The sequence below is a fragment of the Rhinolophus sinicus genome, chromosome 2 (assembly GCF_057876585.1).
Source record: "Rhinolophus sinicus isolate RSI-liver-muscle chromosome 2, RSI-T2T, whole genome shotgun sequence".
NCBI lineage: Eukaryota > Metazoa > Chordata > Mammalia > Chiroptera > Rhinolophidae > Rhinolophus > Rhinolophus sinicus.
In genome coordinates, this window is record NC_142502.1 from 102,810,798 (window position 1) to 102,834,227 (window position 23,430).

The 23,430-nt window shown below is 48.9% G+C and overlaps 1 protein-coding gene across 1 annotated transcript; it reads right to left on the reverse strand.

The window, feature by feature from the left end:
- Positions 1 to 5,627: 5,627 nt before the first annotated feature.
- CDKN1A (cyclin dependent kinase inhibitor 1A) lies at positions 5,628 to 14,125 on the reverse strand. Its single transcript, XM_019738831.3, has 3 exons — positions 13,987 to 14,125; positions 8,508 to 8,963; positions 5,628 to 7,210 (listed from the first exon to the last, which is right to left on the reverse strand). The coding sequence occupies exons 2-3, from the start codon at positions 8,950 to 8,952 to the stop codon at positions 7,161 to 7,163; spliced, it is 495 nt and encodes a 164-aa protein (XP_019594390.1). The 5' UTR covers positions 8,953 to 8,963; positions 13,987 to 14,125; the 3' UTR covers positions 5,628 to 7,160.
- Positions 14,126 to 23,430: the final 9,305 nt, after the last annotated feature.

Below are 23,430 nucleotides of genomic sequence, written 5' to 3' on the forward strand. Positions count from 1 at the left end.
TACAAAAACAGAATTAATGAACAAGGATCAAAGACAGTGAAACGGTCGCACTCACGAATTTTCAGTTCCCTGAAGATACTGGAATTCACTTCACAGTTTAGTAAATCCTGAAGCAAGATACTCTGTTCTGGGGTGCGGTGGTGAGATCTGGAATTCAAACTAGGAGACGTGGGTCCCCCTGCTTTCAGCTGCTGGCTGCAAACTAGGAGGGCTGGCAATGCCACGGGAAACCAGGGCCAGCGAGTTGGTTTGGAAGTTGCATTTATATAGCACGTTTTACATAAGAGTGAGAAAATTCTAAATCATATCAAAGACCGAGGAGGGTCACAGAGGAAATAGGTCCTGGCAGGCCTCCTCTTAGAATTGTCACTGTGGTGGTGGCTCGGGTGAAGCACTTCCCCTTTCTGGTTTATTGAGCAGGCAGTATGACCTGGGTCATCAGGGTGGATATCCTGGCTCTCTACCACTTCCCAGGGGTGTGACCTCAGGCAAGTGATTCAAGGGCTTATTGCCTGAGTTTCTCATCTGTAAAATAGAGTCAATAGTAATGCCCACCTTACAGGTATGTTATAAGTATTCAGTGCTATAAACCGTGTAAAACATTTGGAACCATGTTAGACAGATGATGTGTTAGCTATTGTAATTTTTGTGATCTTGCTAATTTGCAAATGACCTTGGTTATATGCCAGACTGGTTGTCAAGAGATGACGAATAGTGACCGGGATGCTGGGACCGGGTGGGTTAGGGGTGAGGATTGGGGCTGGAGTGCTCAGGTTGTGAAGGAAATGCAAGCCATGGTGAATCATTCAACAAATATTTGTTGAACACCTACTGCATGCCAGGTGCTTTCTGGGTGCTGTGATACAGCAGTGAACAACACAGGCAAAGACCTACCCTCACAGAGCTCCCGTTTCAGTGGGCTGGGTGGGAGAGGGCAAGGCCACATGATTTTTGCCAACGTGCTGACTTGGGCACTAGGCTGGCTGAAGGGTGGTTATAGCAGCCACTGCTGCTGCCACACCCACATCCCCCAGACCCATATCTGTGTTCACCTGAAGCTTTGGTAGATAGTTCCTGGCAGGGCTTTAGCTTCTTGCCTCAAATGCGTGCATCCTTCTGGTTTTCTCTGGCATAACGGGAACCAGCTTCACCTGGGAGAAGTAACCTAAACTTGTCCCTGGTAGTAGCCCTCAATCATCGATGGACAGTGTCAGTAGTTAAGTACCCTAGAGGTACCCAGGTAAGTACCCCAGAGGTACCAGGTAAGTACCCCAGAGGTACCCAGGTAAGTACCCCAGAAGGACAGTTCTCGGGCACGTTCCACATGGTCTCCTCAGACCTGGGCGAGTTTAGGTTCTAGTTACACACAGCAGAGCTTGCTCAACAACACCGTTAGTGGCTTTTACCTTTCCTTCCTCATATTCTTCACTCCTTAACTTGTGCTTCCAGGGACCACCCCCCAAGTAAAGCACCTGCATACAAGTCCTTGTCTCAGGTTGCTTTTGAGGGGGAAAAAATGAAGATGAGCTTCTGAAAATGGATCCCTTGCCAGTGAGATGGCAATAGGGACCTGGCTGCCAGTGGTGAGTAGGGTGGTATCTCCTGGCAGGCTATGGCACCGCAATGCCCGAGACTCAGCTGTCAAGTGGACTGGGGTGAGGTGCGGGTAGGATTCCAGGGCAACACTGACTTCGGCAAGGTCGAGCGCTTCAAAGACGTGGGCAATGCTCAATATGCGGACGTGGAGCTGCCTGGCTTTGGTTAACTGCACTAGGAGCCTTGAAGAAGGAGAATGACGGGCTTCATCCAGGGCAGCATGTGGGAGACAGGAGAAATCCACAAGAGCATTCTAAATGGCCTTCGTCTCGCGTGGCCCAAAGGCAGGCTGTGCTGATAAGCAGCCCCTGGATTTTGTACTCAAGACGGTGGAACTACCGTGTTTCACCGAAAATAAGACCTAATCGGAAAATAAGCACTAGCATGATTTTTCAGGATGCTCATAATATAAAATAAGCCCTACCGTATTTCCCCCCAAATAAGACCAGGTCTTATATTAATTTTTGCTCCAAAAGATGCATTCGGGCTTATTTTATATTATGAGCATCCTGAAAAAACATTTTAATGCTTATTTTCCGGTTAGGCCTTGTTTTGGGGGAAACACGGTACAAGAGAGCCTGAATGCACAGCTCCAGCCAGCAGGGAAAGGGCAGGGCTCCGAGGCCTGTAATGGAGACATTTGGATGGATGCCCAGCTCCCCCTGAGCCTTCCAGTCCTGTAGAAGTGCCCTTTCCCTTGTTAGAGCAGAGTATTCTCCCATCACCTGAAGCCCACACAAAGGGCTCACCTGGGCCTCCCAAGGTGATGCTTATCTTTCTTAAGATCGTCCCACCTCCTCTCACACCTCCAGACCACAGTCAGCAAACATTTTCTTCAAGGACAAGAGAGTAAATGGTATTTTAGGCTTGAGGGCTGTGTGGCCTCTATTGCAACTGCTTGACTCTGCTTTTGTACTACTTAAAATAATAATGTAAAAACAGCCATAGACAATGGGTAAGCAAATGGGTGTGTCTGCATGACAATAAAACTTTATACATAAACAGGCTGGCCTCTGAGCTGAGGTTTGCCCGCCCCTTCTATAGACCAATAATTAGGGTCAGGTCTCAGCATTGCCCAAGCAGGAAAGTACCATCCCTGCTACTGAAGGAAATAACTTACAAAAAAGCTACAGTTCTGGCTGGTATGTATTGGTAGGAACAGGGAAACACAGATAGGAGGAGATCTTAGGGTATGAGGCTGGGGCTAGGGAGAGGAGGAATACAGGGCTGGATAAAGAGAGTTTTAATGGAGGCCTCTCTCTCTTGATTCAGGATGGAACATCCTGGCAATGTCCCCTGCAGGTGGTCCAAACCCCCTGTTGAATTGGTCCTTAAAGCTTAGGCACAGTCATGGCCTACAGTCAATGAGGGGACAATGCTGAAACTGCTTTGGGAGAGTACTAGGGAGGGGTCAGAAGGCTCAGAGAGGTGGGTGAGATAGACTGGACTTACTGCCTGAGAACCCACCAGCTTACTGTCTGCCCCAGGAGGGCCCAGAAGACCCTCCCTCCTCGAAGCAATAAAGGACGCACTAGTGAAAGGACTTTATGGTGGCTGAGGAGAAGCTGCTGCCGTGGAACCTCATGCGCACTGTCAATGGAGACACAGATTCTGGAGGAGCAGAGGCCACATAAGGCCACTGAGTCATCAGAGGTAAGGTGGCCACAAGGCCTGAATGGTCACCAGAGGTGCTCGATCTACAAGGCCCTGTGGCAACGGTGTCCCCAGGGATAAGAAGGATAAAAAGATGAGCATTTAATGAGGATATTGCTTGACTGAACCACAGCAGATCAAGACTGGCTGATGCCAGCGGCTATGATAGAAAGTGGCAGCTTCTCACCCAGTTTCCGGGTTTCAGCCAGTTCTCAGACTGTGGTTCAACACACTGGTTGAAGAGAAAGACCCGTAATGCCACTGTTAAGTGTATAAAATAAATAGCTCCTCAATTCTTCCTTCCAAGGTGCCCTCTGGCTATTTCCCAGAATAGCTGTACAGTGTAGAAAGGGAATAACCAGATCTTTGGAGGTCTATTGGATTGAGTCTGAGCTTACACTGGTTCCACATGACCCAAAATACCAGTATGCCCACCTTTTAGAGTAGGGGGACATATGGTCCTGCCCAAGTTCATCTAAGAGTCCAGTAGGTATGTGGACCCACTCTGTGGTTATTTTCTAGCCTCTGAGTGCAAATTGGGTTGGATATACTTAGCAGCTGGCAGAACCCTCACACTGGTTCCCTGATCTATGAAATAAGAGCCATTATAGAAAGAAGAACCAAGTATAAGTCTATAAAATTACCCCACTAGTCAAGACAGTAAATCAGAAGCAATCCCACACATGCCAGGTGGAATTTCAGAGATTAGTCCTGCTCTCAAAGGATGCAGGGTGGCCCCATCGTATCCCCATTCAATCTACCCCATACTGCTCCTGTAACAACCAAATGAAGCATGGCGATTGATGGTTACCCACGAGGTAGCCCTAATTGTAGCCATTATGTCACATACGGTTTCTTTATTGGAATAGTCTACACAGCCTCTGACTGTAAGAAGCTGATAATACTGTGTTTCCCTGAAAATAAGACCTAGCCAGACCATCAGCTCTCATATGTCTTTTGGAGCAAAAATTAATATAAGACCAGGTTTTATTTCACTATAAGACCGGGTCTTATATAATATAATATTAATATAATATAATACAATATAAATACCGGGTCTGATATTAATTTTTGCTCCAAAAGATGCATTAGAGCTGATGGTCCAGCTAGGTCTTATTTTCGGGGAAACACAGTATGGCCAATGCGTTCTTTCCAATCCACATCAGGAAAGGGACCTATCACAGTAGTTAAGTTTTAAATGGTCAGTGAACTGGGGCATGCTGGGTCATTCCTCCTATGGAAAAGGACAAGTTATTCCTCGTATACTGTGGACATCCTACTACTAAAAAGAGGCATAACACTGGGTGGGCCAGTTTGGATTTGGGAGACAATGTACTAATACTCCAGCCCATTTATTGGGTGACTTGGGAAGCTGCCATATTTGAGCAGAGTCCAAGAGTGAAAGAGGGCTCTGCGATGGGTCCATGCTATGGGACAAGCACTTGGGAAGTACGACCCAGCATATCCCATGGTGCTAGAAATATACATGGGAGATAAGTCAACATCTGGAAAGCCCCAATGGGAGAGCCTCACTGGAGCAAAGCCATGCCCTGTACAGCAGAGAACGATTCAACATTTGAAAAGTAGTTCTTGGTCAAATTGCAGGATCTGTAGCAAATAAATGACTATTGTTTTAAGCCACTAAGTCTTGGGGTGGTTAATTAAGAACAGATAATCAGAACATGCCTGTAACAGTACTTTGTTCTTTTTAAATGTCATATAGTATTCCACTATATAAAGATACGCAATTGACAGATCTACTTGTCTGTTATATGGACATTTAGGTTGTTTCCAGTTTGGGTCTGTTAAGAATAATGCTACTATGAACATGTCTTTTGGTGGAAATCTGTACTCATTTCTCTTGAGAACAAGCATAGGAATAGGAATTGCTGGGTTGTGAGGTAGGAATGAGGGGAGGTATATTTAGAAGATATTGCTAGTTTTCCAAAGTAGTTGAAATATTTTCTAATCCCATCAGCCAGGTATAAGAAAGAGTTTTGGTTGCTGCCTATTCTTGTCAACACTTCGCAGTGTCAGTCTTTTTCACGTTAGTCATTCCGGTAGGTACATGGTGGTATGTCACTGTGGTTTTCATCTGCATTTCCCTGACAAGTAATGATGTCAAACTACAATATGTTCTTAACTAAAAAAGACCACATAACAAACTAAAATATTGACAGTGGCAATCTTTGCAGAGGTGTGATGATTTATTGTTTTTGTTTTGTTGTGTCTACTTTTTTTTTTTTACCTCATGGTCCTCCTGTGTGCTAAGCTTTCTGCATTTTTTTAAATGGAAATGCTTAATTTTTAAAATTATAAAAACAACCGAAACAAATTTCATCTACTTGTTCTTAAAAACGACAAGGTATATTTACAAGTAAAGTCACCAAGAAATATTTATTGAGCACCTGCTGTATACCCAGCACTGTGGGAGGGGCTGTGGAGTACACAGAGCAGTACAGCACATGGTCCCTGCCCTTGAGAGGTGTACAGTCTATGTGGAGACAGGAGAACCAGGATACACGAGGAGCCAGGAGAAAACAGCCCAGGCCAGGATATTATAGGAGCTTGAAGGTGTTTGGGGTCAGACCCACTAAGTGCATCAGTGCTTCTAGGGGCTCTGTGTTGAGTGCCAAGAAAGACAACTCACAGCTCCCAGGCCTGTATTAGCTCATTGGTGTGCCCGATCCACAGCCTCTACTCCCACCATCTTAAAACACCTGACTTATTGCTCAGCTGCTATTCAAAGTGCAATGAAATGGGGGAGGAGTGGGGTTGTTGGGGAAGGTCCTTGGATGAGTTTCAGGTCTCACTCTCCCTCCTAGGTAAAGACACTCCCCACACCCACATACTCCTAATGCAGAGAGATCCCCACTCAAGGAGGTCTGCCCGACCACTCAGGACCCCTACCCTGAGAGCGGAGAGGAGGGGGCGGTCGCTGCTCAAGCTGCCTGAGGTAGAACTGGGGAACCCTACTTCTAGTGTGTCCCTCCCCCTTCCGGTCCACTGAGTTGGGGGGGACAGGCATCCCAGAGCTGCCACTCAGGGCTGAGAGGGGACTAGAGGGAAAGGACATGGGGGGGTGGGGGAGAGGAACAGAGCAGGGCTTGAGAGCCCAGCTGTGAAAGAGGGCCTCCTGGGGCTCCTAGAAATGACCCAACCGGGGGATGCCAACAGGATGGAGGCCAAACACCGCAGTTGGCTTCCCTATGGGCAGCAAAGGGGTGTGAGGGGAGGCTGGGTGATTTGCTACGGGACCCTACCTTCCCCATACCTTCACAGGACAGAGTGGAGTATCAAGGGCCAGGAAGGTGCCAGTCCCCAGCCCTGCTCCAAGCTGTGCCTACTTCAAGGTCACCCTGCCCGACCTTACAGGAGGCGAGGGGACTCCAAAGTTTGGATGATATTCCCACTCTGCTGGGCCCCCTTCAAAGTGCTATTTCTTTACTTCTCAAAATACAGGGAATGAGGGCCTGAGAATGCAAGAAAGGGGCAGAATTTCATACTGTCCGTGAGACAGTGAACAGAGGGAGACAGGCCCCTCCAGAGAGCACCACCTAGCAGGTGAGGGTCTTACCAGCCCCACCTCACTTCCGGGAGAGAGGAGCAGCGAGCATAGGATGAGGAGATTTTAAATAATAGTTTGCATAATAAAAATACCAGGCAATCTAATATGCCTATCATTTTGCTGTCTAATGTTTTCTTTAAATAATTCTAATGCCAGGGGCTGGCAGGGGTGGGAGGGTGGAGGTAAGCAGGCTATGTACATGAGGAGGAGTTTAAATTAAAACACACATAATAATTAAGACACACAAACTGAAAGGACTAAGGCAAAAGATGTAGAAGGGGCCTGCGGGGGGGAAAAAGAGGGGGCTGTTTCCAACAGCATGAGACTTCCAGTGGGTGGCGGGTTAGGGCTTCCTCTTGGAGAAGATCAGCCGGCGTTTGGAGTGATAGAAATCTGAGGAGAGAGAACAGAAGTCAGCCAGGCCAGGAGGAACAGGGCACAACAAAGCTACCCGACCAAGACAAACTGCAGAGGGGCCAGGGACCCTCCCTAGAGCCAAAGAGACACATTGCAAGGACAGGGAAGATCTCTGGCAACTCTCACCCCATCTCCCTGGGTGTTTACAGAGCATCCCATCACACTTGACAGATGTAATTAATAACAAGGCCTACATCCCCGGGCCTGCTCTAAGCCAAGCTGCCAGATACAGTAGCCACTGGTCCTATGTGGCTATTTAAATTAACTAAAATCAAATAAAATGAAAACTTCACTTCCTCAGTCACACTAGCTACACGTGGGTAGTGGCACTGGATATTTGCATCACTGCAGAGTTCTAACAGTTCTGCTCTAAGGATACCCTTCGATGGCCCATGTGTTCTGCACAACGCCTGGGCCATATACACGTTAACTATTATTATTATTATTATTATTATTATTATCCTTACTGTTCTGACCCAGCTGCAAATTTGCTGTGGGATTCTTGGCTGCATCTCTCTGAGCATCAGTTTCCTCACTTGTAAAATGAAGATAACATGGGTATGGTGCTCTACGGATTAAATGAAATGCTCTCTAAAAAGGTTTTTGGTCTAGGGCCTGGCCTTGGAAGTGCTCAAATGTCAGCATCACTCATTCATTATTAATCAAGCACCTAATATGTGCCAGACACTGTTCTAGGTGTTAGGGATTCAGCAATTAACAAGAGAGGTATAGATCCCTTTCTGTGGAGATAGTATCCTAGCAGGGGAGACGGACAATATCAAGATAAGGGAATGGCTGTTGATAGTAAAAAGTACCAGAGCAAACAAAATGGGCAGAGCAGAGGGATGGAAAGTATGTGTGTGTGATGGGGATGGGGAGTTAAGTTTGGATAGGGCAGCCAGGAAATTATTATCATTAGTTTTTCTCTCCATTGCAAATTCACTGTGCAACCTTAGGAAAATCACTCTACCTCTCTGAACTTTGTTTCCTTGCCTATAAAAGGGTGGCAAAAATGTGATATAAGATTACCATAAGAACTAAATGAAACCCACCTTAGAAACTTAGTGAAGGATCTGGCATTTAATAAATGTTCCCAATAAATGTTAGCTAGTCTTGGATGCAGACTTGCTGTGTGACCTCAGACAAGTCGCTTCCCCTCTCTGGGCCTGTTTCTCCCTCATAATGAGCAAGCTGGACAGGTCAGTGCTTGCACCATGAATTCTGAGTGTTGGTCCCTTGCAGTGTCAGTGTCATTCCCCGCATTTGTCCTCACCTGTCATGCTTGTCTGCCGCCGTTTTCGGCCCTGAGAGGTGCCAGGCCCACCTGGGGACTCTTCAGACCGCTCAGGGGAGCGAGGTACCAGGGTGCATGACAGTGACAGGTCCACGTGGTCCTCCTGAGCTGTCCCCTGCAGCAGGGCAGATGAACTGCTGGGCCGCTTGCCTCCTCCCAGGTCATCCCGGGACCCCCGGGGCCCCGAGGTCAGGTAGAGCTTGGGCAGGCCCAGACCCCGCACACGCTCCCAGGCAAAGTCGCCCTTCAGAGGTGTCTCAGTGACAAAGTCGAAGTTCCATCGCTCACAGGCCTCCTGGACACAGCTCGCCATTAATGCATCGCAGTCTCGGTGCAGCTGCTCGCTGTCCACTGGGCCGAAGAGGCGGCGGCAGGCCTTGCTGCCACGGGGGATTGGATGGGCATCTCGGGACGGCTCCGACATGGTGCCTGCAGCTGAAACACAGGAAGGCCTTGGTTACTGGGGAAAACAGACCCTCCCTTACCAGGCCGTGCTTTGCTCAAGTGAGGTCTTCCTACCACGTTTCCCCGAAAATAAGACCTAGCCGGACCATCAGCTCTAATGCGTCTTTTGGAGCAAAAATTAATATAAGACCCAGTCTTATATTATATAAATCCCTGTCTTACATTATAGTAAAATAAGACCGGGTTTTTATATTAATTTTTGCTCCAAAAGACACATTAGAGCTGATGGTCCGGCTAGGTCTTATTTTCGGGAAAACATGGTACTAGAAAACGGGGTGAGAGGGTGCCTCTGGCTCCTTCCAGCTGATTTTCCACCACCTCCCACCAACAGACCCTGGGTGGGGGCAGAGCTCAGTCAACCTGGCACCCCAGGGTGACTGGGAGAGCGGGCAGCTGAAGGGCAAGCTTATGTCAACAAAAGCAAGTTCATTGCAATAGCTGAGATCAGAGGCCTGTTTACCACCAGGTATTATCAGCTAAAATCAATTTACTTTCCCCCCTGAAGTGTCCCTCACGGGTGTGAATGCCCCAAGTACGTGTGAATCACCAGTCCAGAAGTTCACCAGCCCCAGCCCTGGCCAGGAGGTCAGTTCCCAAATAAATGGACAGGTTGACATCTCCTCCAGCTTCCCAAGTCCCCCTATCCAGATGTCCGTATGGGGTAACCCCACTCTGATACTTAAAAGTACCCTGGACTTTGGGGTAAAAAACACCTAGGATCTAAGCCTACTTTTGCTGCTTACTATCTAAACTTTAAAAAGTTATTTAATGTCTCTGAGCCTCAGTTTCCTCATCTGTAAAGTGGGGTTTTATGAAAGTTTAAAGAGAATGTCTGTGGAAGCCAGGGAGTCCCTCTAGGGAAGGCAGATGGAACAGAGTTGAGACGCTGCATCTTGTCGTTAAGAGCGAGGGCTCTGGGTTGGAATCCAGGCTCTGCTGGTTAACCTTGGACAAGTGGCTTAACTTCTCTGGGCTCTACTGTCCTTATCTGTAAAATGCAGGCAATAATAGTTAATGTCTCAGAGGATTAACCGAGTTAATGTAGGTAACGTGCTTAGAGCAGCACTTGGTATGTAGAAGTAAGTGCTTGGAAAACAGAAATATTATTATTTCTCTCTTCCTGCAGTTCTGGCTGAGCCTCCCCGCAGGCCATCACCTCCTTCAGACAGCAGCTGACAGGTGCTGTAGGCGGAGGGCCTTTCCCAAGGATGTCATCAGGCAGGCAGCCTGAGGCTGAGGAAGAACTGGGCAGGGCAAAATGATGATTTCTCCCAGGCTGAGCCACATCCTGCCAGGCCCATCAGGTGATCTGAAGTCTAGACAACCTTGAAGCCCCTGCCCCATGTTGCCTGCATCCAAGGAACTCATTTTGCAGGCAAAGAAAATTAAAGGTGGCCAGTCTACCCAGTTCCTCTTCTCCCACTTCAGGAGAGGGAAAGCCAAGGGTGAGTTTGCCCATGAGGCTGGCACCCACCTGCTCTGCTCTGGCCTAACTCCAGCACTCAGTGGCTGCACAAGCTTGGCAGGGACTGGGTTTTCCTGGGGACAAGTCCTGATTTGCAGGCTCTGAGGGTGAAAGCTCTGCTGAGGGACCTCCTGGGCCCCGGCCATACCTACTGCTCCCCACTCTACTTCTCACAGTGAGTACAGCCCACATCTCAGCTGATAGGGGAGGGGAGGCACTAAATGACCTCAGACCAAGTTTAAAGGACAGGAGTTCCAAGAGATCCATATTTGCCCCCAAACCACACAGATAAAAAGGTCAAGGGCCACTGCCCCATAGAGGGGTTACACAGAGCACAGCCGTCAAATAACCTTTGCCCACACTCTTCAGGGCAAAGATTGGGATTAATTTATATATTTTTATGTGCCAAGGGCTGTTCTAAGAAGTTTATAAATATCAATTTTCCTAAAAAGTGGGTATATTAGCTCTTTTTTACAGAAGAGGTAACCAAGGCTTAGAGAAGTTAAGTAGCTTTCCCAAGGTAACACAGTTCACAAGCAGCACATCCAGGATTTGAACGCAGGCGTATTTGCTCTGGGTTCTGTGCTCTGGTGTTGAATCTTACTCCTTCTCTAATTTTGAGGTTTCTTAAACAGAGAGGCCTATCAGAATCACTTGTGAGCTTTTTCAAAATGTAGTTTGATAGGCCCTAGGGTTTCCAGGCGGGAATTCCTGCCCGTTCTCAGGCATTTATTTTTCACTTTCCCGTTCCTGAATCCCGAGATATAAACTGTTTTCTGTTCTCCACAGTGAATAGTTCCCACAAAGTGACGGCGGATACTACGAACCACCTAGGCTCAAGGAGCCGATTTTCCCAATTTCCCGACCAACTTTTCTCGGGATTCGGGAACGGAAAAGTGGGGTAATTTCCCGAGAACGGGTGGGAATTCCCATCTGGAAACCGTAGCGATAAATAGGAAAAATGTCTAAGATACATTGTGAGTAGTACGTTTATTTCCCATTGTGGGTATTACTGGGTTCAAGGAACCGATTGTCCCGATTTCCCGACCAACTTTTCTCAGGATTCAGGAATGGGAAAGCGAAAAAAATTCCTGAGAACCGGCGGGAATTCCCTCCTGGAAACCGTAATAGGTCCTTTCCTCCCCAGACCAACTTAATTCAAATTGAAGGAGATTTAAGCAAGTGTTTGGCAGTCCCTCAGATGGGCACTCTTGGGATGCCAGAGCGGATCAAGAGGGGATACACAGGGTGCTGAAATGGACAGTCTGGGTCTCAGTGCCTCATTGGTACAAAGGAGCTCACCTAGGACTTTATCAGGTAGTTGGATATTCCTTGTCTTTTAGGAGCTGAAGATGGGACCAGAATCCAGGCAGGAACCCTCTCCCTACCATCCCTTCCCTTATGGCTCTCATAGGGTCCCCATCAAAACCTGCCTATTATCATAACTCTCAGCTCAGAAGAAACTCACAAACACAAACCCTTGTTTTACAAACAAGTAACTGAGAATAGCTTTTTTTCGTTGGCCTTCGTGCTTTAGACTTCAACCAATTTTAATTCCCAAGTAAACAGTAAGCACTCAGTAAACAATGTTCAACCAATGGGGTACTCTTTGGGGGGGGACGGGGGGAGCGACCTGGGATCATCCCAGGAGTAGCCGCGGGAAGGAAGGCGGGTGAAGTCGCATTCCGCGGGAAGGCACGTGTGCTATTCGCTTCGGGTCGGAAGGGGGCGCTGGTGTCCAGGAAATCACACGCGGATGGGCGGTGCGTTGGCAGAGCCCTGGACAGCGGCAGTGAGTTGTGATGAGTCAGTTTCCTGCAAATTACTCCCCGCCCGCCAAAACTTCGCTTCCACTCTGGCTGCGCGTCACCCTCAGCTGAGGAGGGGGGAGCGGAGGGGGACCGGGGGCCGCAAACACGTCACGCTGACCTAGCCAGGCCTTCCGAAACCCCCGCCACTGTTGGGAAACCGCGCGCTGTCCCGCCATCACACACACACACACACACACACACACACACACACACACACACACACTCTCACTCTGGTTCTCTCTCGCTCTCGCTCTCTCTCCTCTCACGCACGCACAGGCGGGCAGTGATCTGGTCCCCCCACCTTATCTCCACGCCCAAAGCACCGATGAGTCAGATCTTTGGAAAATAAAAATAGACAGGAGCAAAGAAAACAAAACCTCTCGAAAGTCCTCCCCGAAACGCGACGTGGAGGGAGAAAAAGAGGGAGGGACGCCCTAAAGTGCTTGGGCGTCCTAAAGTGCCAAACCCAGTTCCAAGATTTTTTTCTGCAAGAGGAGGGCGCTGTCCCCCAAGGGCCCGGGGACAGGGCGGACGCCCTGTGGCCCGAGCTGGGCGGCGGCACTCGAAGCGCGACTCGCCCTCCTGCTCCGTTCAGCCCTGTCGCCCTCGGAGAGGGAATTCTGGACTAGGTCCGGGGCGCCCCAAGACGCTGGATACAGCTGACACAGGCCGCAGCGTTGCGCCCCCGAAGCCCCCGAAGCTTCACCCCTCCAGGTTGCGACCCCACCCCGCCTACAACTCAGTCGCTGGGCACAGCAGGGTTCGGCTCCCGACCGCAGTCCCGCAGCCCAACCCTAGCGTTGGCTGGGCCGGGGTCTCCCGGCGGTGGTGGGAGAGCTGCGAGGGAGTCCTGAGCTTCCTGAACTGAGTGGCAGGCTGGCGCAGCCCACCCAGCGCAGGGCCGCGGCTCCAGATCCCGGAGGACGCGTCGCGGGGCGGGGACCGGACGCCCGATCCTGAACCTCCCGGTGTCCCGGCTTCCTTGGGAACATTTTGTACCAGCCAAATAGGTCACTATGCTGATGGGGGTGGGACAGAGACCGCGGAAGGGCAGGGAAGGGGACTTCTGGGGCGCCACTGTCCCCCAGCCCGGGCGGGGTTCTGACCTCACCCGGCCCGTTCCCCGGGGTCTCCTTGTCACCGTGAGTCACCTCGCTTACCCTAAGGGATGTGTTTAGACTTGTTCCCAAGAGCTGGGGACACAGCCCACTCTGATCTCAGAGCCCAGCCGGCTGGCGGACGCGACGGCGCTGGGGACCCAGACCTCAGGGGTCTGGGCGGGGGCGGTACAGATTGGATCCGAGCTGCCGGGGAGCGGATCCCAGATGAACCTGCTCGGATCCTCGTTCCTCCCCTGCCGGACACCTCAGCGTACAGGGGCTTCAATCCCAAGCCGCGAGCCATCCGCGCCGGGTCCACGCCTTTCCTCGTCCCAGCTGAGCTTTAACGCGAGGGGAGCGTGGTAGCGGATACCTCGTACTCTTGTACCTCTCTCCGCCCGGAGTCTCCGCCACATCCCGACTTCAGTAACACACGCACTTCCAGACACACCCATGGGAGCAAAACCGAGACCCACGCACGTCATTCACCTGTGGACACAGCACACAGACACCCTCGCGGACACACACGCGCATGCATGAACACAAACGCAGACACGCTCAGCTCAGCTCCCAACCGCCGGCCTGGGGTCTGCCCTTGACGACCACGGCTCCCTCACCTCGGAAAGTGTCTGTCTCGGGGAATCCGCGCCGGGCTCCGGAACTCCAAACCACCGACTCCAGCAGCTGCTCACACCTCAGCTGGTGCCGTCAGCCGCAGCCTTTATTCGGAATTCAGAGGCGGGACTAACGGGCTGCTCGGCCTTCTGAGCCTGGGACCGCCCTGCCCCGGGACACCGGCCCCTCCTCCACGCCTGGCTCAGATGCCAACCTTGCGTGCTGCTGGAGGGCGCAGCCCTTCTCCCTGCACTCCGCTCCCGGATTAGTGCGCTTAACCATTTACCCCAAGAACTGAGCCACAAATGTGGATTTTTTTAGTTGGGAAGTGAGTTGGCAATCCCCAGGAGGCGATGGCACTGTTAGAATGAGCCCCCTTTCTGGCCCCTAGAAGATCACAAGGGATGACATGAATAGTAAATAAAAATCCATAAATAATAAAAATGATGTGCCTCACTTTGCAATTCCCAGAAAAGCCCCACTATACCACCATTATTCCCACAGATCCCTTATTAGACCTCCTCTCCCCAAGCACCCGGGCACCTAGACACCCCAACAAAACCTCTTGGAGGCCTGAAACGGATTCACTTTCCTCCATTTCACAGATGAGGAAACTGAGGCTCACAGAACAAAACCTATGCAAAGTTGTTGGTTGGCAACGCCTCAGGGAAGGAGGGAATTGGGCACACTTCTCAGAAAGGGCCAACCTGGTCTCCAGGGCAAATGGGGAAAATCAGCATTGAGCAAATCTCTTTGCACTCTCCCCCTCATTCCCCATACCCACCTCTCTCGCCTCAACAGAGGGAACCTCTGTGATTGTAGCAGATTTGATGGCTAGGAAGGGGAGGAGGAGTTGGTGAATGAGTTCCCTCTTGGATACTCCCCACATAGCCCAGATACACTTCTGGGGAAACTGAGGCTCAGAGTTTAGTGACCTGACTCAGATCACACAGCAAAGAAATGGCTATGGTGTTTTGCCTCCCAACGAGAGCTCTCAGCTTGTTGCCCTCTCTATTTCAGAAGTTCTAGAATTAGGGAAACACCCAGGATTTCTCATTTTTAGACAGCTTACTGAAGTGATATTGATGAAGAACAATTCTAGAAATGTTCCCCCTGGTGCTTCTGACAGATACAGAAGCAAGTGAGGTGCCCACATACTTACACTCACCTCCACACCCTAGCCCCCCCTGACACCCCACTTTTGCTCCCTTCCTTCACCTAATACATTTGCAGTTCCTGCTTTTTAAAAATTGCAGAGAACAGTGTTACTCCGAACAGAAATCCTACTAAAAAACAGAATCCAGGCTTGGAGCAACTTTAATTACTAACATCTAGGGCTTCTCAGTGTCTGGAAATCTCTGCCCGGGCATGCCTAGTCTTCTTCCTCTAACACAGCTGACCTCAGGAGGACAAGCCTCCGTCTCCTCCACTGACAGGATAGCAGCATGGGTGGGGTGGGAGGGCACAGCACCAGACCCCCTTGCCTGCCTGCTATTGGAGTCAGGCCAGGATTGTAGCCTGCCCTCAGGAGGGTCTCAAAAAAGCCAAGACCCCAGGACAGGCCCCCTGCTCCCCAGCTCCTTTCTCCACCCTCCCTTTACCCCCTAACACCTGCATACCCACGCCACCCAAAGGCTGGGCTGTCAAATGTCCAGCTGAAGACAGGCGCATCCTCCTACTGCCTTGAATCCCCTCAGCTTTCAGGCACTTCAAATAGACTTGACATTGTCTGACTGTTTACTTTGAGGGGAAAAATTTAATGAAGGCTTGTGTTGAATTACTTAAAGTTTTGTGGTACTGAGCTTCACAATGAAATAATTCTTTCTGTTGTTTTCGTTGGGAAGTGAAGGTTGTTTCTTTTTTTTATTATAACTTTTAGCTCACCACCACCACCACAACAGAACTCAACAAATATTATAAAGCACCTAAGTGTTTCCAACCATACACTTGAATGTTTAGCCAAGCATGTCCTTATAGGAGGAATTCTGCCCTGAAGATGGCAAAGGAACAGGTTGTTAGAAGTCACACAGGACATCTGATGAGAGAGAGAGAGAGAGAGAGAGAGAGAGAGAGAGAGAGAGAGAGAGAGAGAGATCCCAGGCCAATGCCAAGGGATATGCTTCAAACCACACATTCTGTTCAGAGAAACTCAAACCAAGTTTTCCCTGTGGTGTCTGGGGGGCTCCTGTCTCCCACTACCCCCTTTTCCCTCCAAAGCAGGCAGCAACAAGGACAAAACAGCCATCAGCCTCTTCTATGTCAGGCCCCAACACATTGGGACTTGTTTCTGAGGGCCAGGGGGCCCCGTCAGAGCCACAGCCTGCTGCCTGGGCATGCTCCCCAGAAAGCAGGCGGCTTAGAGAAGGGTGATAAGGCTCAGCCTGGGTGACAAGAGGGTCCAGGTCACCCCCCACCCAGGAGGGAGGTGATGACAGAAAGAAAAGGTCGAAAGCCCAAGCCTGAAAAAGGAGGATGTGAAGAGGACTCAATGGTGGTTGCAGGAGCTGCCCAAGAAGGGAGAGGAAGTGCTGGGAACAATGTCACCATTTCTCAGAAAAGGCCTGGGGAGTCCCAAGTCAGGTTTCAGAGGAATTCACCTCCACACTGGCTCCCAAGAAGTGAGACCCCAGAGAAGAGGCAGAACAGACATATTACATTATTACATTACTAAGCAGAAGAAGCCCTGCTTGCTTTTTTTTAAAGGAAGAATGAGATGAGATTGGGAGCCCCAACCCTGACCCACTGGGGACTTTACTCAGCCAATACAAAAATCAGGACTAACCACACAGTGAGAGAGAGAAATTTGTGTGAGAATTTGTGCTATAAAACACTTCCAGCCAGCCTCCCTAAGCTGGAAATTTCACCTTGCCTAAGCCTGAAATTTCACCATGAGAAATTCATTCCTTTGGCATGAACTCTGTTTTTCATTAAGTAAGACCATATAGGAAAAGTGTTTAGTATAGTGCCTGGCACATAGAAATCATTCTATGAATATTAGTTATTATTGCTATTCAAACACCTCCAAGGAGGGCATTCCTTGAAATTGAGTAATTACTTACACTTCAGTGATATCTTTGGTAGGTTTCCCAGAAAACATACTCTGAAGTGGAGATTTGATTAAAGGATGTTTCTTGAGAAGGGCATTCACAATCAACACCTGTGGAGGTATAAAGGAAACAGGACTGGGATGAGAGAGAGGAGTTGGGCTGTGATGGAGGCTGGAGGCCCTAGAGAGGCCTCAGCTGATCCAATAGGGAGCTCTGGAGCTAAGATGGTCCTGCAGAGTTTCCTGAATCGAAGTAAGGGGGCAGGGCCTTTATATCCTGCTTTGACAAGTCATCTGGAAATGGCTGCCCCTGGAGTAGGGGGATGCATGACCCGGGGAAGGGGGGGGGGGCTCCCTTATGTGAGGCTGATTCCTAAAAAGGACTCAACTGTAAGCATTCGCAACCAATATTTCCGATAGCCAGTGGGCAGGATGAGCGCCTGGGTCCTGCAAGGGGTTCTGGGTGACACAGCATGGTGTGGATGAATTGCTCAGATCAGTTAGGGACTAGAAGGTGGTGAGGAAATCAGTGAATACAGGCCACCTGAGGAGTGAAGGGCTTGCACATATTGTTCCCTCTTCCTGGAGTGAGTGTTCCTGACCAACCTATGCTCTCTCCACTCCTTTCTCCACTGCTTGAACTCCTGTTGATCTTTCATGGTCCAACTTACATGACCTTTGTGGAGAGTCCTTCTCAGGGCTCCCTCTGACTCCTAGAGTTCCTGGTGAGCAATCCAGTCCACTGTGTTTTGCTGGCCTGCTTGCTTTGTGTGCCTGCTACATCCCCTGAGCTGGGAGACTGGAGGGGATGAGCCGATATTTTATTTATCTTTGTACCCTTGAGATCTAGCAGCCTCAGCTGGAGCTCAGTGAATATTTACGGAAATGCCATTTTTAGCCTGCACTCTGAGATTGGGCTTTACAAATCACTGACACCTTCCTGTGAGTTTTTCTCCTATCCTAACCCCTTCCTCCCCTACCTCAAAGTAAACACTGTCTTGAATTTTATGAACTTTTCTTCATTTTCAGTAATTTTAGCACATTAATGCTCACCCATTTTTCTATGTACTCTTCTACATTTCCCAGCACCCTCTTGCAGGTTAGGCAGGGTCATGTGACCAAATCTAGCCAAAGAAATGTTACTATAAGAAACATTTGTCTCTTTAGGGCTGACGCCAAGTGAAATTCTCCATTCTTTCTGTCCTCCATGGCTGTGGCAAAAGTGATGCCTCATATTCCAGATGGTGCCCACTCACCATGGTGGAGCCTCCATCAGCCTGGGTTCCTGAGTGGCTGTGTGGAGCAGACCACCCCATCAACCTGTGTGGGATAGGTATGTGAGAGAGAAGTAACCCTTTGTTGTGCAAAGTCACTGAAATGTGGAGGTTATTTGTTACTGCAGCATAACCTACCTGAGATTTATCCACGTGGCTATGATTTGCGGAAGTCTGTGGCATCCAGTGAAGTATACCTCTGGGTATTCACACTTTTTTGTAGTTGCCTCCCTTGAAAATGTCTGACTTGTATCTCTCTCTCTCTCTCTCTCTCTCTCTCTCTCTCTCTCTCTATATATATATATATATATATATATATATATATATATATACACACACATACACAAACATATATACATATATATACATACATACATACATATATATACCTATACATATATATAAATTTTATTGGGGAATATTGGGAAACAGTGTATTTCTCCAGGGCCCATCAGCTCCAAGTCGTTGTCCTTCAATCTAGTTGTGGAGGGCGCAGCTCAGCTCCAAGTCCAGTTGCCGTTTTCAATCTTTGTTGCAGGGGGCATAGCCCACCATCCCATGCAGCAATTGAATTGGCAACCTTGTTGCTAAGAGCTCACGCTCCAACCAACTGAGCCATCCGCCTGTGCCTCTGGCAGCTCAGTGGCAGTTTAATGTCTTCAACCTAGTTGTGGAGGGTGCAGCACACTGGCCCATGTGGGAATCGAACCAGCAACCCTGTTGTTAAGAGCTCATGCTCTGACCAACTGAGTTATCTGGCCACCCCTTGGCTTGTACTTCTAGTAGCCAACAGAATGGGACAGAAGTAACCTTGTGCCCATTCCAGGCCTAAGCCTTGAGAAGGTCTAGCCAACTTCTGCTTTTGCATTCCTGGGAACCTTGAGTTACATGTGAGAAGTCTGATTACTCTGAGACCGCCATGTTGTGAGAAGTCAGGTGAGGCCACATACATGCAAGATAAGCAAGGGCCTCCCCCACAGTAGCTCCAGCTGATCTCCTAGCTGACAGCCAACCTCAACATGTCAGCTAAGTGAGTGCGACCATCTTGCAAGTTGATCTTTCAGCCCCAGTTGAGCCTCCCCAGTCGAAGCCACATGAAGTAGGGACAAAACATCCCCAATGAGCCTCTGCATAAATTGTAGAATTGTGAACAGATAAATTGTTGTGGTTGCCACTATGTTTTAACACGGTTTGTTATGCAGCAACACATTGTAAAAACAGGGGTCAATCATTTTCACTGTTACTTAGCATCTAATGATCACTTCTCCTGTTGATGGGTATTTGAATTATTTCCAATTTTGTGTTATTATATATAAGGCTGCTATGATTGTTCTTATCCACATCTCTGGTGCACATGTGCAAGAGTTTCTCTTGGATGTCCACCTAGGAGTACAATTGCCCCCCCCCGCCCCCCAGTCTTCCCATCAGGAGAAAAGTGATTGGAGAAGACCCTGCACCCACACTGTCTGTCTCTTTCGGGATTACTGAAACAAATCTGTGGCACTGAACACATGTTAGGGATTATCATTGCTTACATTTTTGTGGAGGAACAAAAGGGAATCCAAAGGAATGAAGCACTAATGGTGGAATTTCAGATACTGTGATACCTGAGAGTAGACATTTGGTGACAAGGGAAACTGCCCAAAGACACTGAGTTCAGTCCTCTGAGTTGGGCTTCAAAGCCCCCAAGATACCCCTCTCCCCAGGCCCTTTAATTCAGAACAGTCTGGATGATCCTGAGAAAGTAGAAATTATGCATTCTTTCATTTTTTTTCTTTCCTCACTAATGATCTTTAAGCCCCTCCCAAGAAAAAGCCCCACATATCTCATAGTTCTGAGGATCTTAGGTTTGGGTCCTCTGATTGCATAGTAGTGTGAAGTCTTATAAAGTGATTTCAGGATCTCAGATCCATTATCTTACTCCTCACCATCCCCGCCTTCCCCCTGGGACAGGTGTTTTAGACTCATATTACAGAGAGAAATGGAGACCCCAGGAGGTGCTGGCTTTGGCTGAGGTGACACAAGCAAGCGAGTCTGGACAGACCAGGGCTCTGGCCGTGGCCCCACCCTCTCTGCTCCCACTTCCTATCAGCTGATGTCCTTGTCTTTGCTTCCCTAAGAATGGCTCTGAGTGTCACACGTGATCATAATGCCACCAGAGCCACTGTGGTATTCAACAGCTGCAACTCCCAAGTCCCAAATGCTAGTGGGCCCCCTGGAGCCCAGCTCAGAGCCAGCGAGGAGATGATACCTCCTTTCCCGCACCCTCAGTGGTTTCTAACAACCTTGCCCCCTCTGGGAGCCATGTCTCCTCTTGGGTATATATGAGCAGCTCAGGGCCGGACTTAGGAAGAAAAGTGGGGGTATGTGTTAGGATGACACTAGCCATTGTAACAAACTCAAATTTCAGAAGTTTATTTCTTACTCACATAGGAAGACAGCTGAGGTGTTCTGGTTGGTCGAGTGTCTGACCTCTTATGTGCTGATTCAGGGGCTCAGGCTCTTTACATCCTGTGGCTCCACCATCCCCTAGGGCCCGTGATCTCTGCTTCCAGCTGGAGGAAAGAGAAGTGCATGAAGAAGGCACCGGCGTTTCTTCACCCCTGTCTCAGAAGTGGTAGCACCACTTCTCACCCACATTCCATTGGCAAAACTTGTCATGTGGCCCCACTTAGATGCAAGGGTCCCTGAAGTCCCTGGATGGCAGCACAGATTTGTGATGACCTGCTAGCCATCTCTACAGCAGCAGAGGAGCAAGGCAGGAGAGAACCCCTTGCTCTCCCCTAGTCCTACAAGAGTCGTTTCCTGCTGAGTGTCTGGACAATGGCCGCAAGAAGAACAGTGCCACCTCTGAGGTGTGTGATCTTGGACCTCAATATCTTCATCTATAAAATGGGTACTTTCATATCTGTGATCTTACAATCTCCCTGAGAAGTTGGAAAAAAAAACAACAACAAAAAAAAACCGAGGTAGACATGATGCTCCCCAGTTCCCAAAGGAGGAAACCAGGATACAAAGAGACAGTGTGACTTGTTGAAAATCACACAGCAGGACCCAATTTCTCCCTACTGGTACACAGAATGGTTTTGTTTTGTTTTTTCAAGTCAATATCAAAGACTGCTGAGAAGTCATTGGACTGAAATGCAGGAAAATCTCTTACTCAGCAAATCCATCAGAAAACTTCCTGGGGCCTTTTACTAAGAAAAGGCCTTTTATTATCCAAAATGCAGGTACAGAGACCCTGACAGGTTCTTGATGGGATATGTAGGACCCGCCTGGACCTGGTGGGGGTCAGGGGGCTTACATGGTGAGACTTCAGGGAAGGCCCAGCACTCCTTTGTGCTGGATGCTCCAACTCCCTCCGTTATAGACCTTTCTTCCCCTAGCTCATTGATTCTCAACCTAGGGAGTGAAAAATGCTCTGGTCCTACATGGAAGAAGACGCAGGAAACAATCACAGTGGTTGCCTCTGGAGAGAGAAACAGGTCCATTGTGTCACCAACTTCCAGGGGCACCATTGGCACCATTGAGTCCACGTGGACAGCGCCCCCTGGAGTTGTGCTGTGTAAAGCCGGCCTGTCTCAGGGTGCAAAGTAGGCTTATTCCTCATAATATATTTTTTTAAATAGTTAATACCATTTTAAATAATAATTAACACAATGAAAAACCTATTCCAATTTCTGGTTCTATCTGAACCTACTGAATTAAAATTGGGTGAGGGTCAGCCAGCTACACAAGTGCACAAGTCTTTTGAAGAATCTCCCTGGTGATTGAAACCTCCTCACTCTCCACCCTCACAGGGAACCCTGATTTAGTCTATCTGCGTACAGGGCCCCCTTCCACTTCGGCGGGATTGAGAGAACTAGGACTAGGTGGGGCGGGAGCTCAAGGCTGAGTGAGAGGAGGCCAGCGTTGCCTCCTGGGTAGTCGGTCCGCATTCCCCTCCCCCTCTCCACCGCCGAGCATCGCATCAACATCTCTGGCCGGCGCAAGTCGGCTGGGTCTTGCCCAGGCTTGCCTTTTGTTGCATCATCCTCTGGCCTTGCCGGTGCCATAGGAGCAAGCCGCCCACTCACCACTGGATAAAACCAGCTAATTATATCACCCGGAGAGCCAGGGTAGGAGCGTGTGGGCATTTTTCAGCTGACCCAGCCTATTTCTACTTGTTTTGCATGATGGTTCTTGATTTTTCAAAATAATAATAACAACTACCAACCAGGAAAAAATCACCTGGGGCTGTGCAGCGTGCTGCTGAGGCAAGAGCCAGCCAGGGTCCACCTGCAGCTCCAGGAGAGACCTACTCCGCACTCTTGAGCTTAAAAAACGAAAAACAAGTCTCTTGATTCCCAAGTGAGGGCGGTGAGGACAGGATGCACTGGAATCAGCAGAATCAGAAAGACAAATATTGTTCTGACAGCAGCACAGTAATTCCTGTTCTCAAAATTCTATTTGTAGTTTAGTCAAAAGTGTGGAGAGTTTTTGTGTTTCCACAATTTCCTGTATTTATTATTTTTTACTTTTTATTTTTATTATTAGTTTCAGGTGTACAAAACAATGTAATAGACATTTCACCCCTCACAAAGTGATAACCCCCCCTCCCCTAATCTACCCCTACCCCTCTGATATCGTATATAGTTGTTACAGTTCCAATGACTCTATTCCCTAGGCTGTACGCCACATCCTGTGACCATATATATATATGTATATAAAATTATACTTGACAATCAGTATTATTCAGCTTCAGCTTCAGGTATATACTGCAGTGGTCAGACATCTACACTGTCCCAGAAAGGAGGAAGCTAAAGGAATTCAACCATGGAATATAAGCTGCATTTATTTTTTGAGGAGAAAATACACCCACATAGTTCACCGTCGTCAGATACAAAATGATATGCAGTGAAGACTCTCCCTCCTGCCCCTGCTGCCCTCCAGCCACCCGTTTCCTTTCCAGAGACAGTGGCTGGTTGCTTTTTGTCTCCTTCCAGAGGCAGTCCCCAGCCCTTCATCCAAAAGCCTGGGAGACAGATGAGTTTCAGAATCCAGAACTTGTCAGATTTTAGGCAGGTACTAAGGTGCATGGACTGTGTATTCCGTAACACCCCAATAGGCTCTGTACAGGATGACCC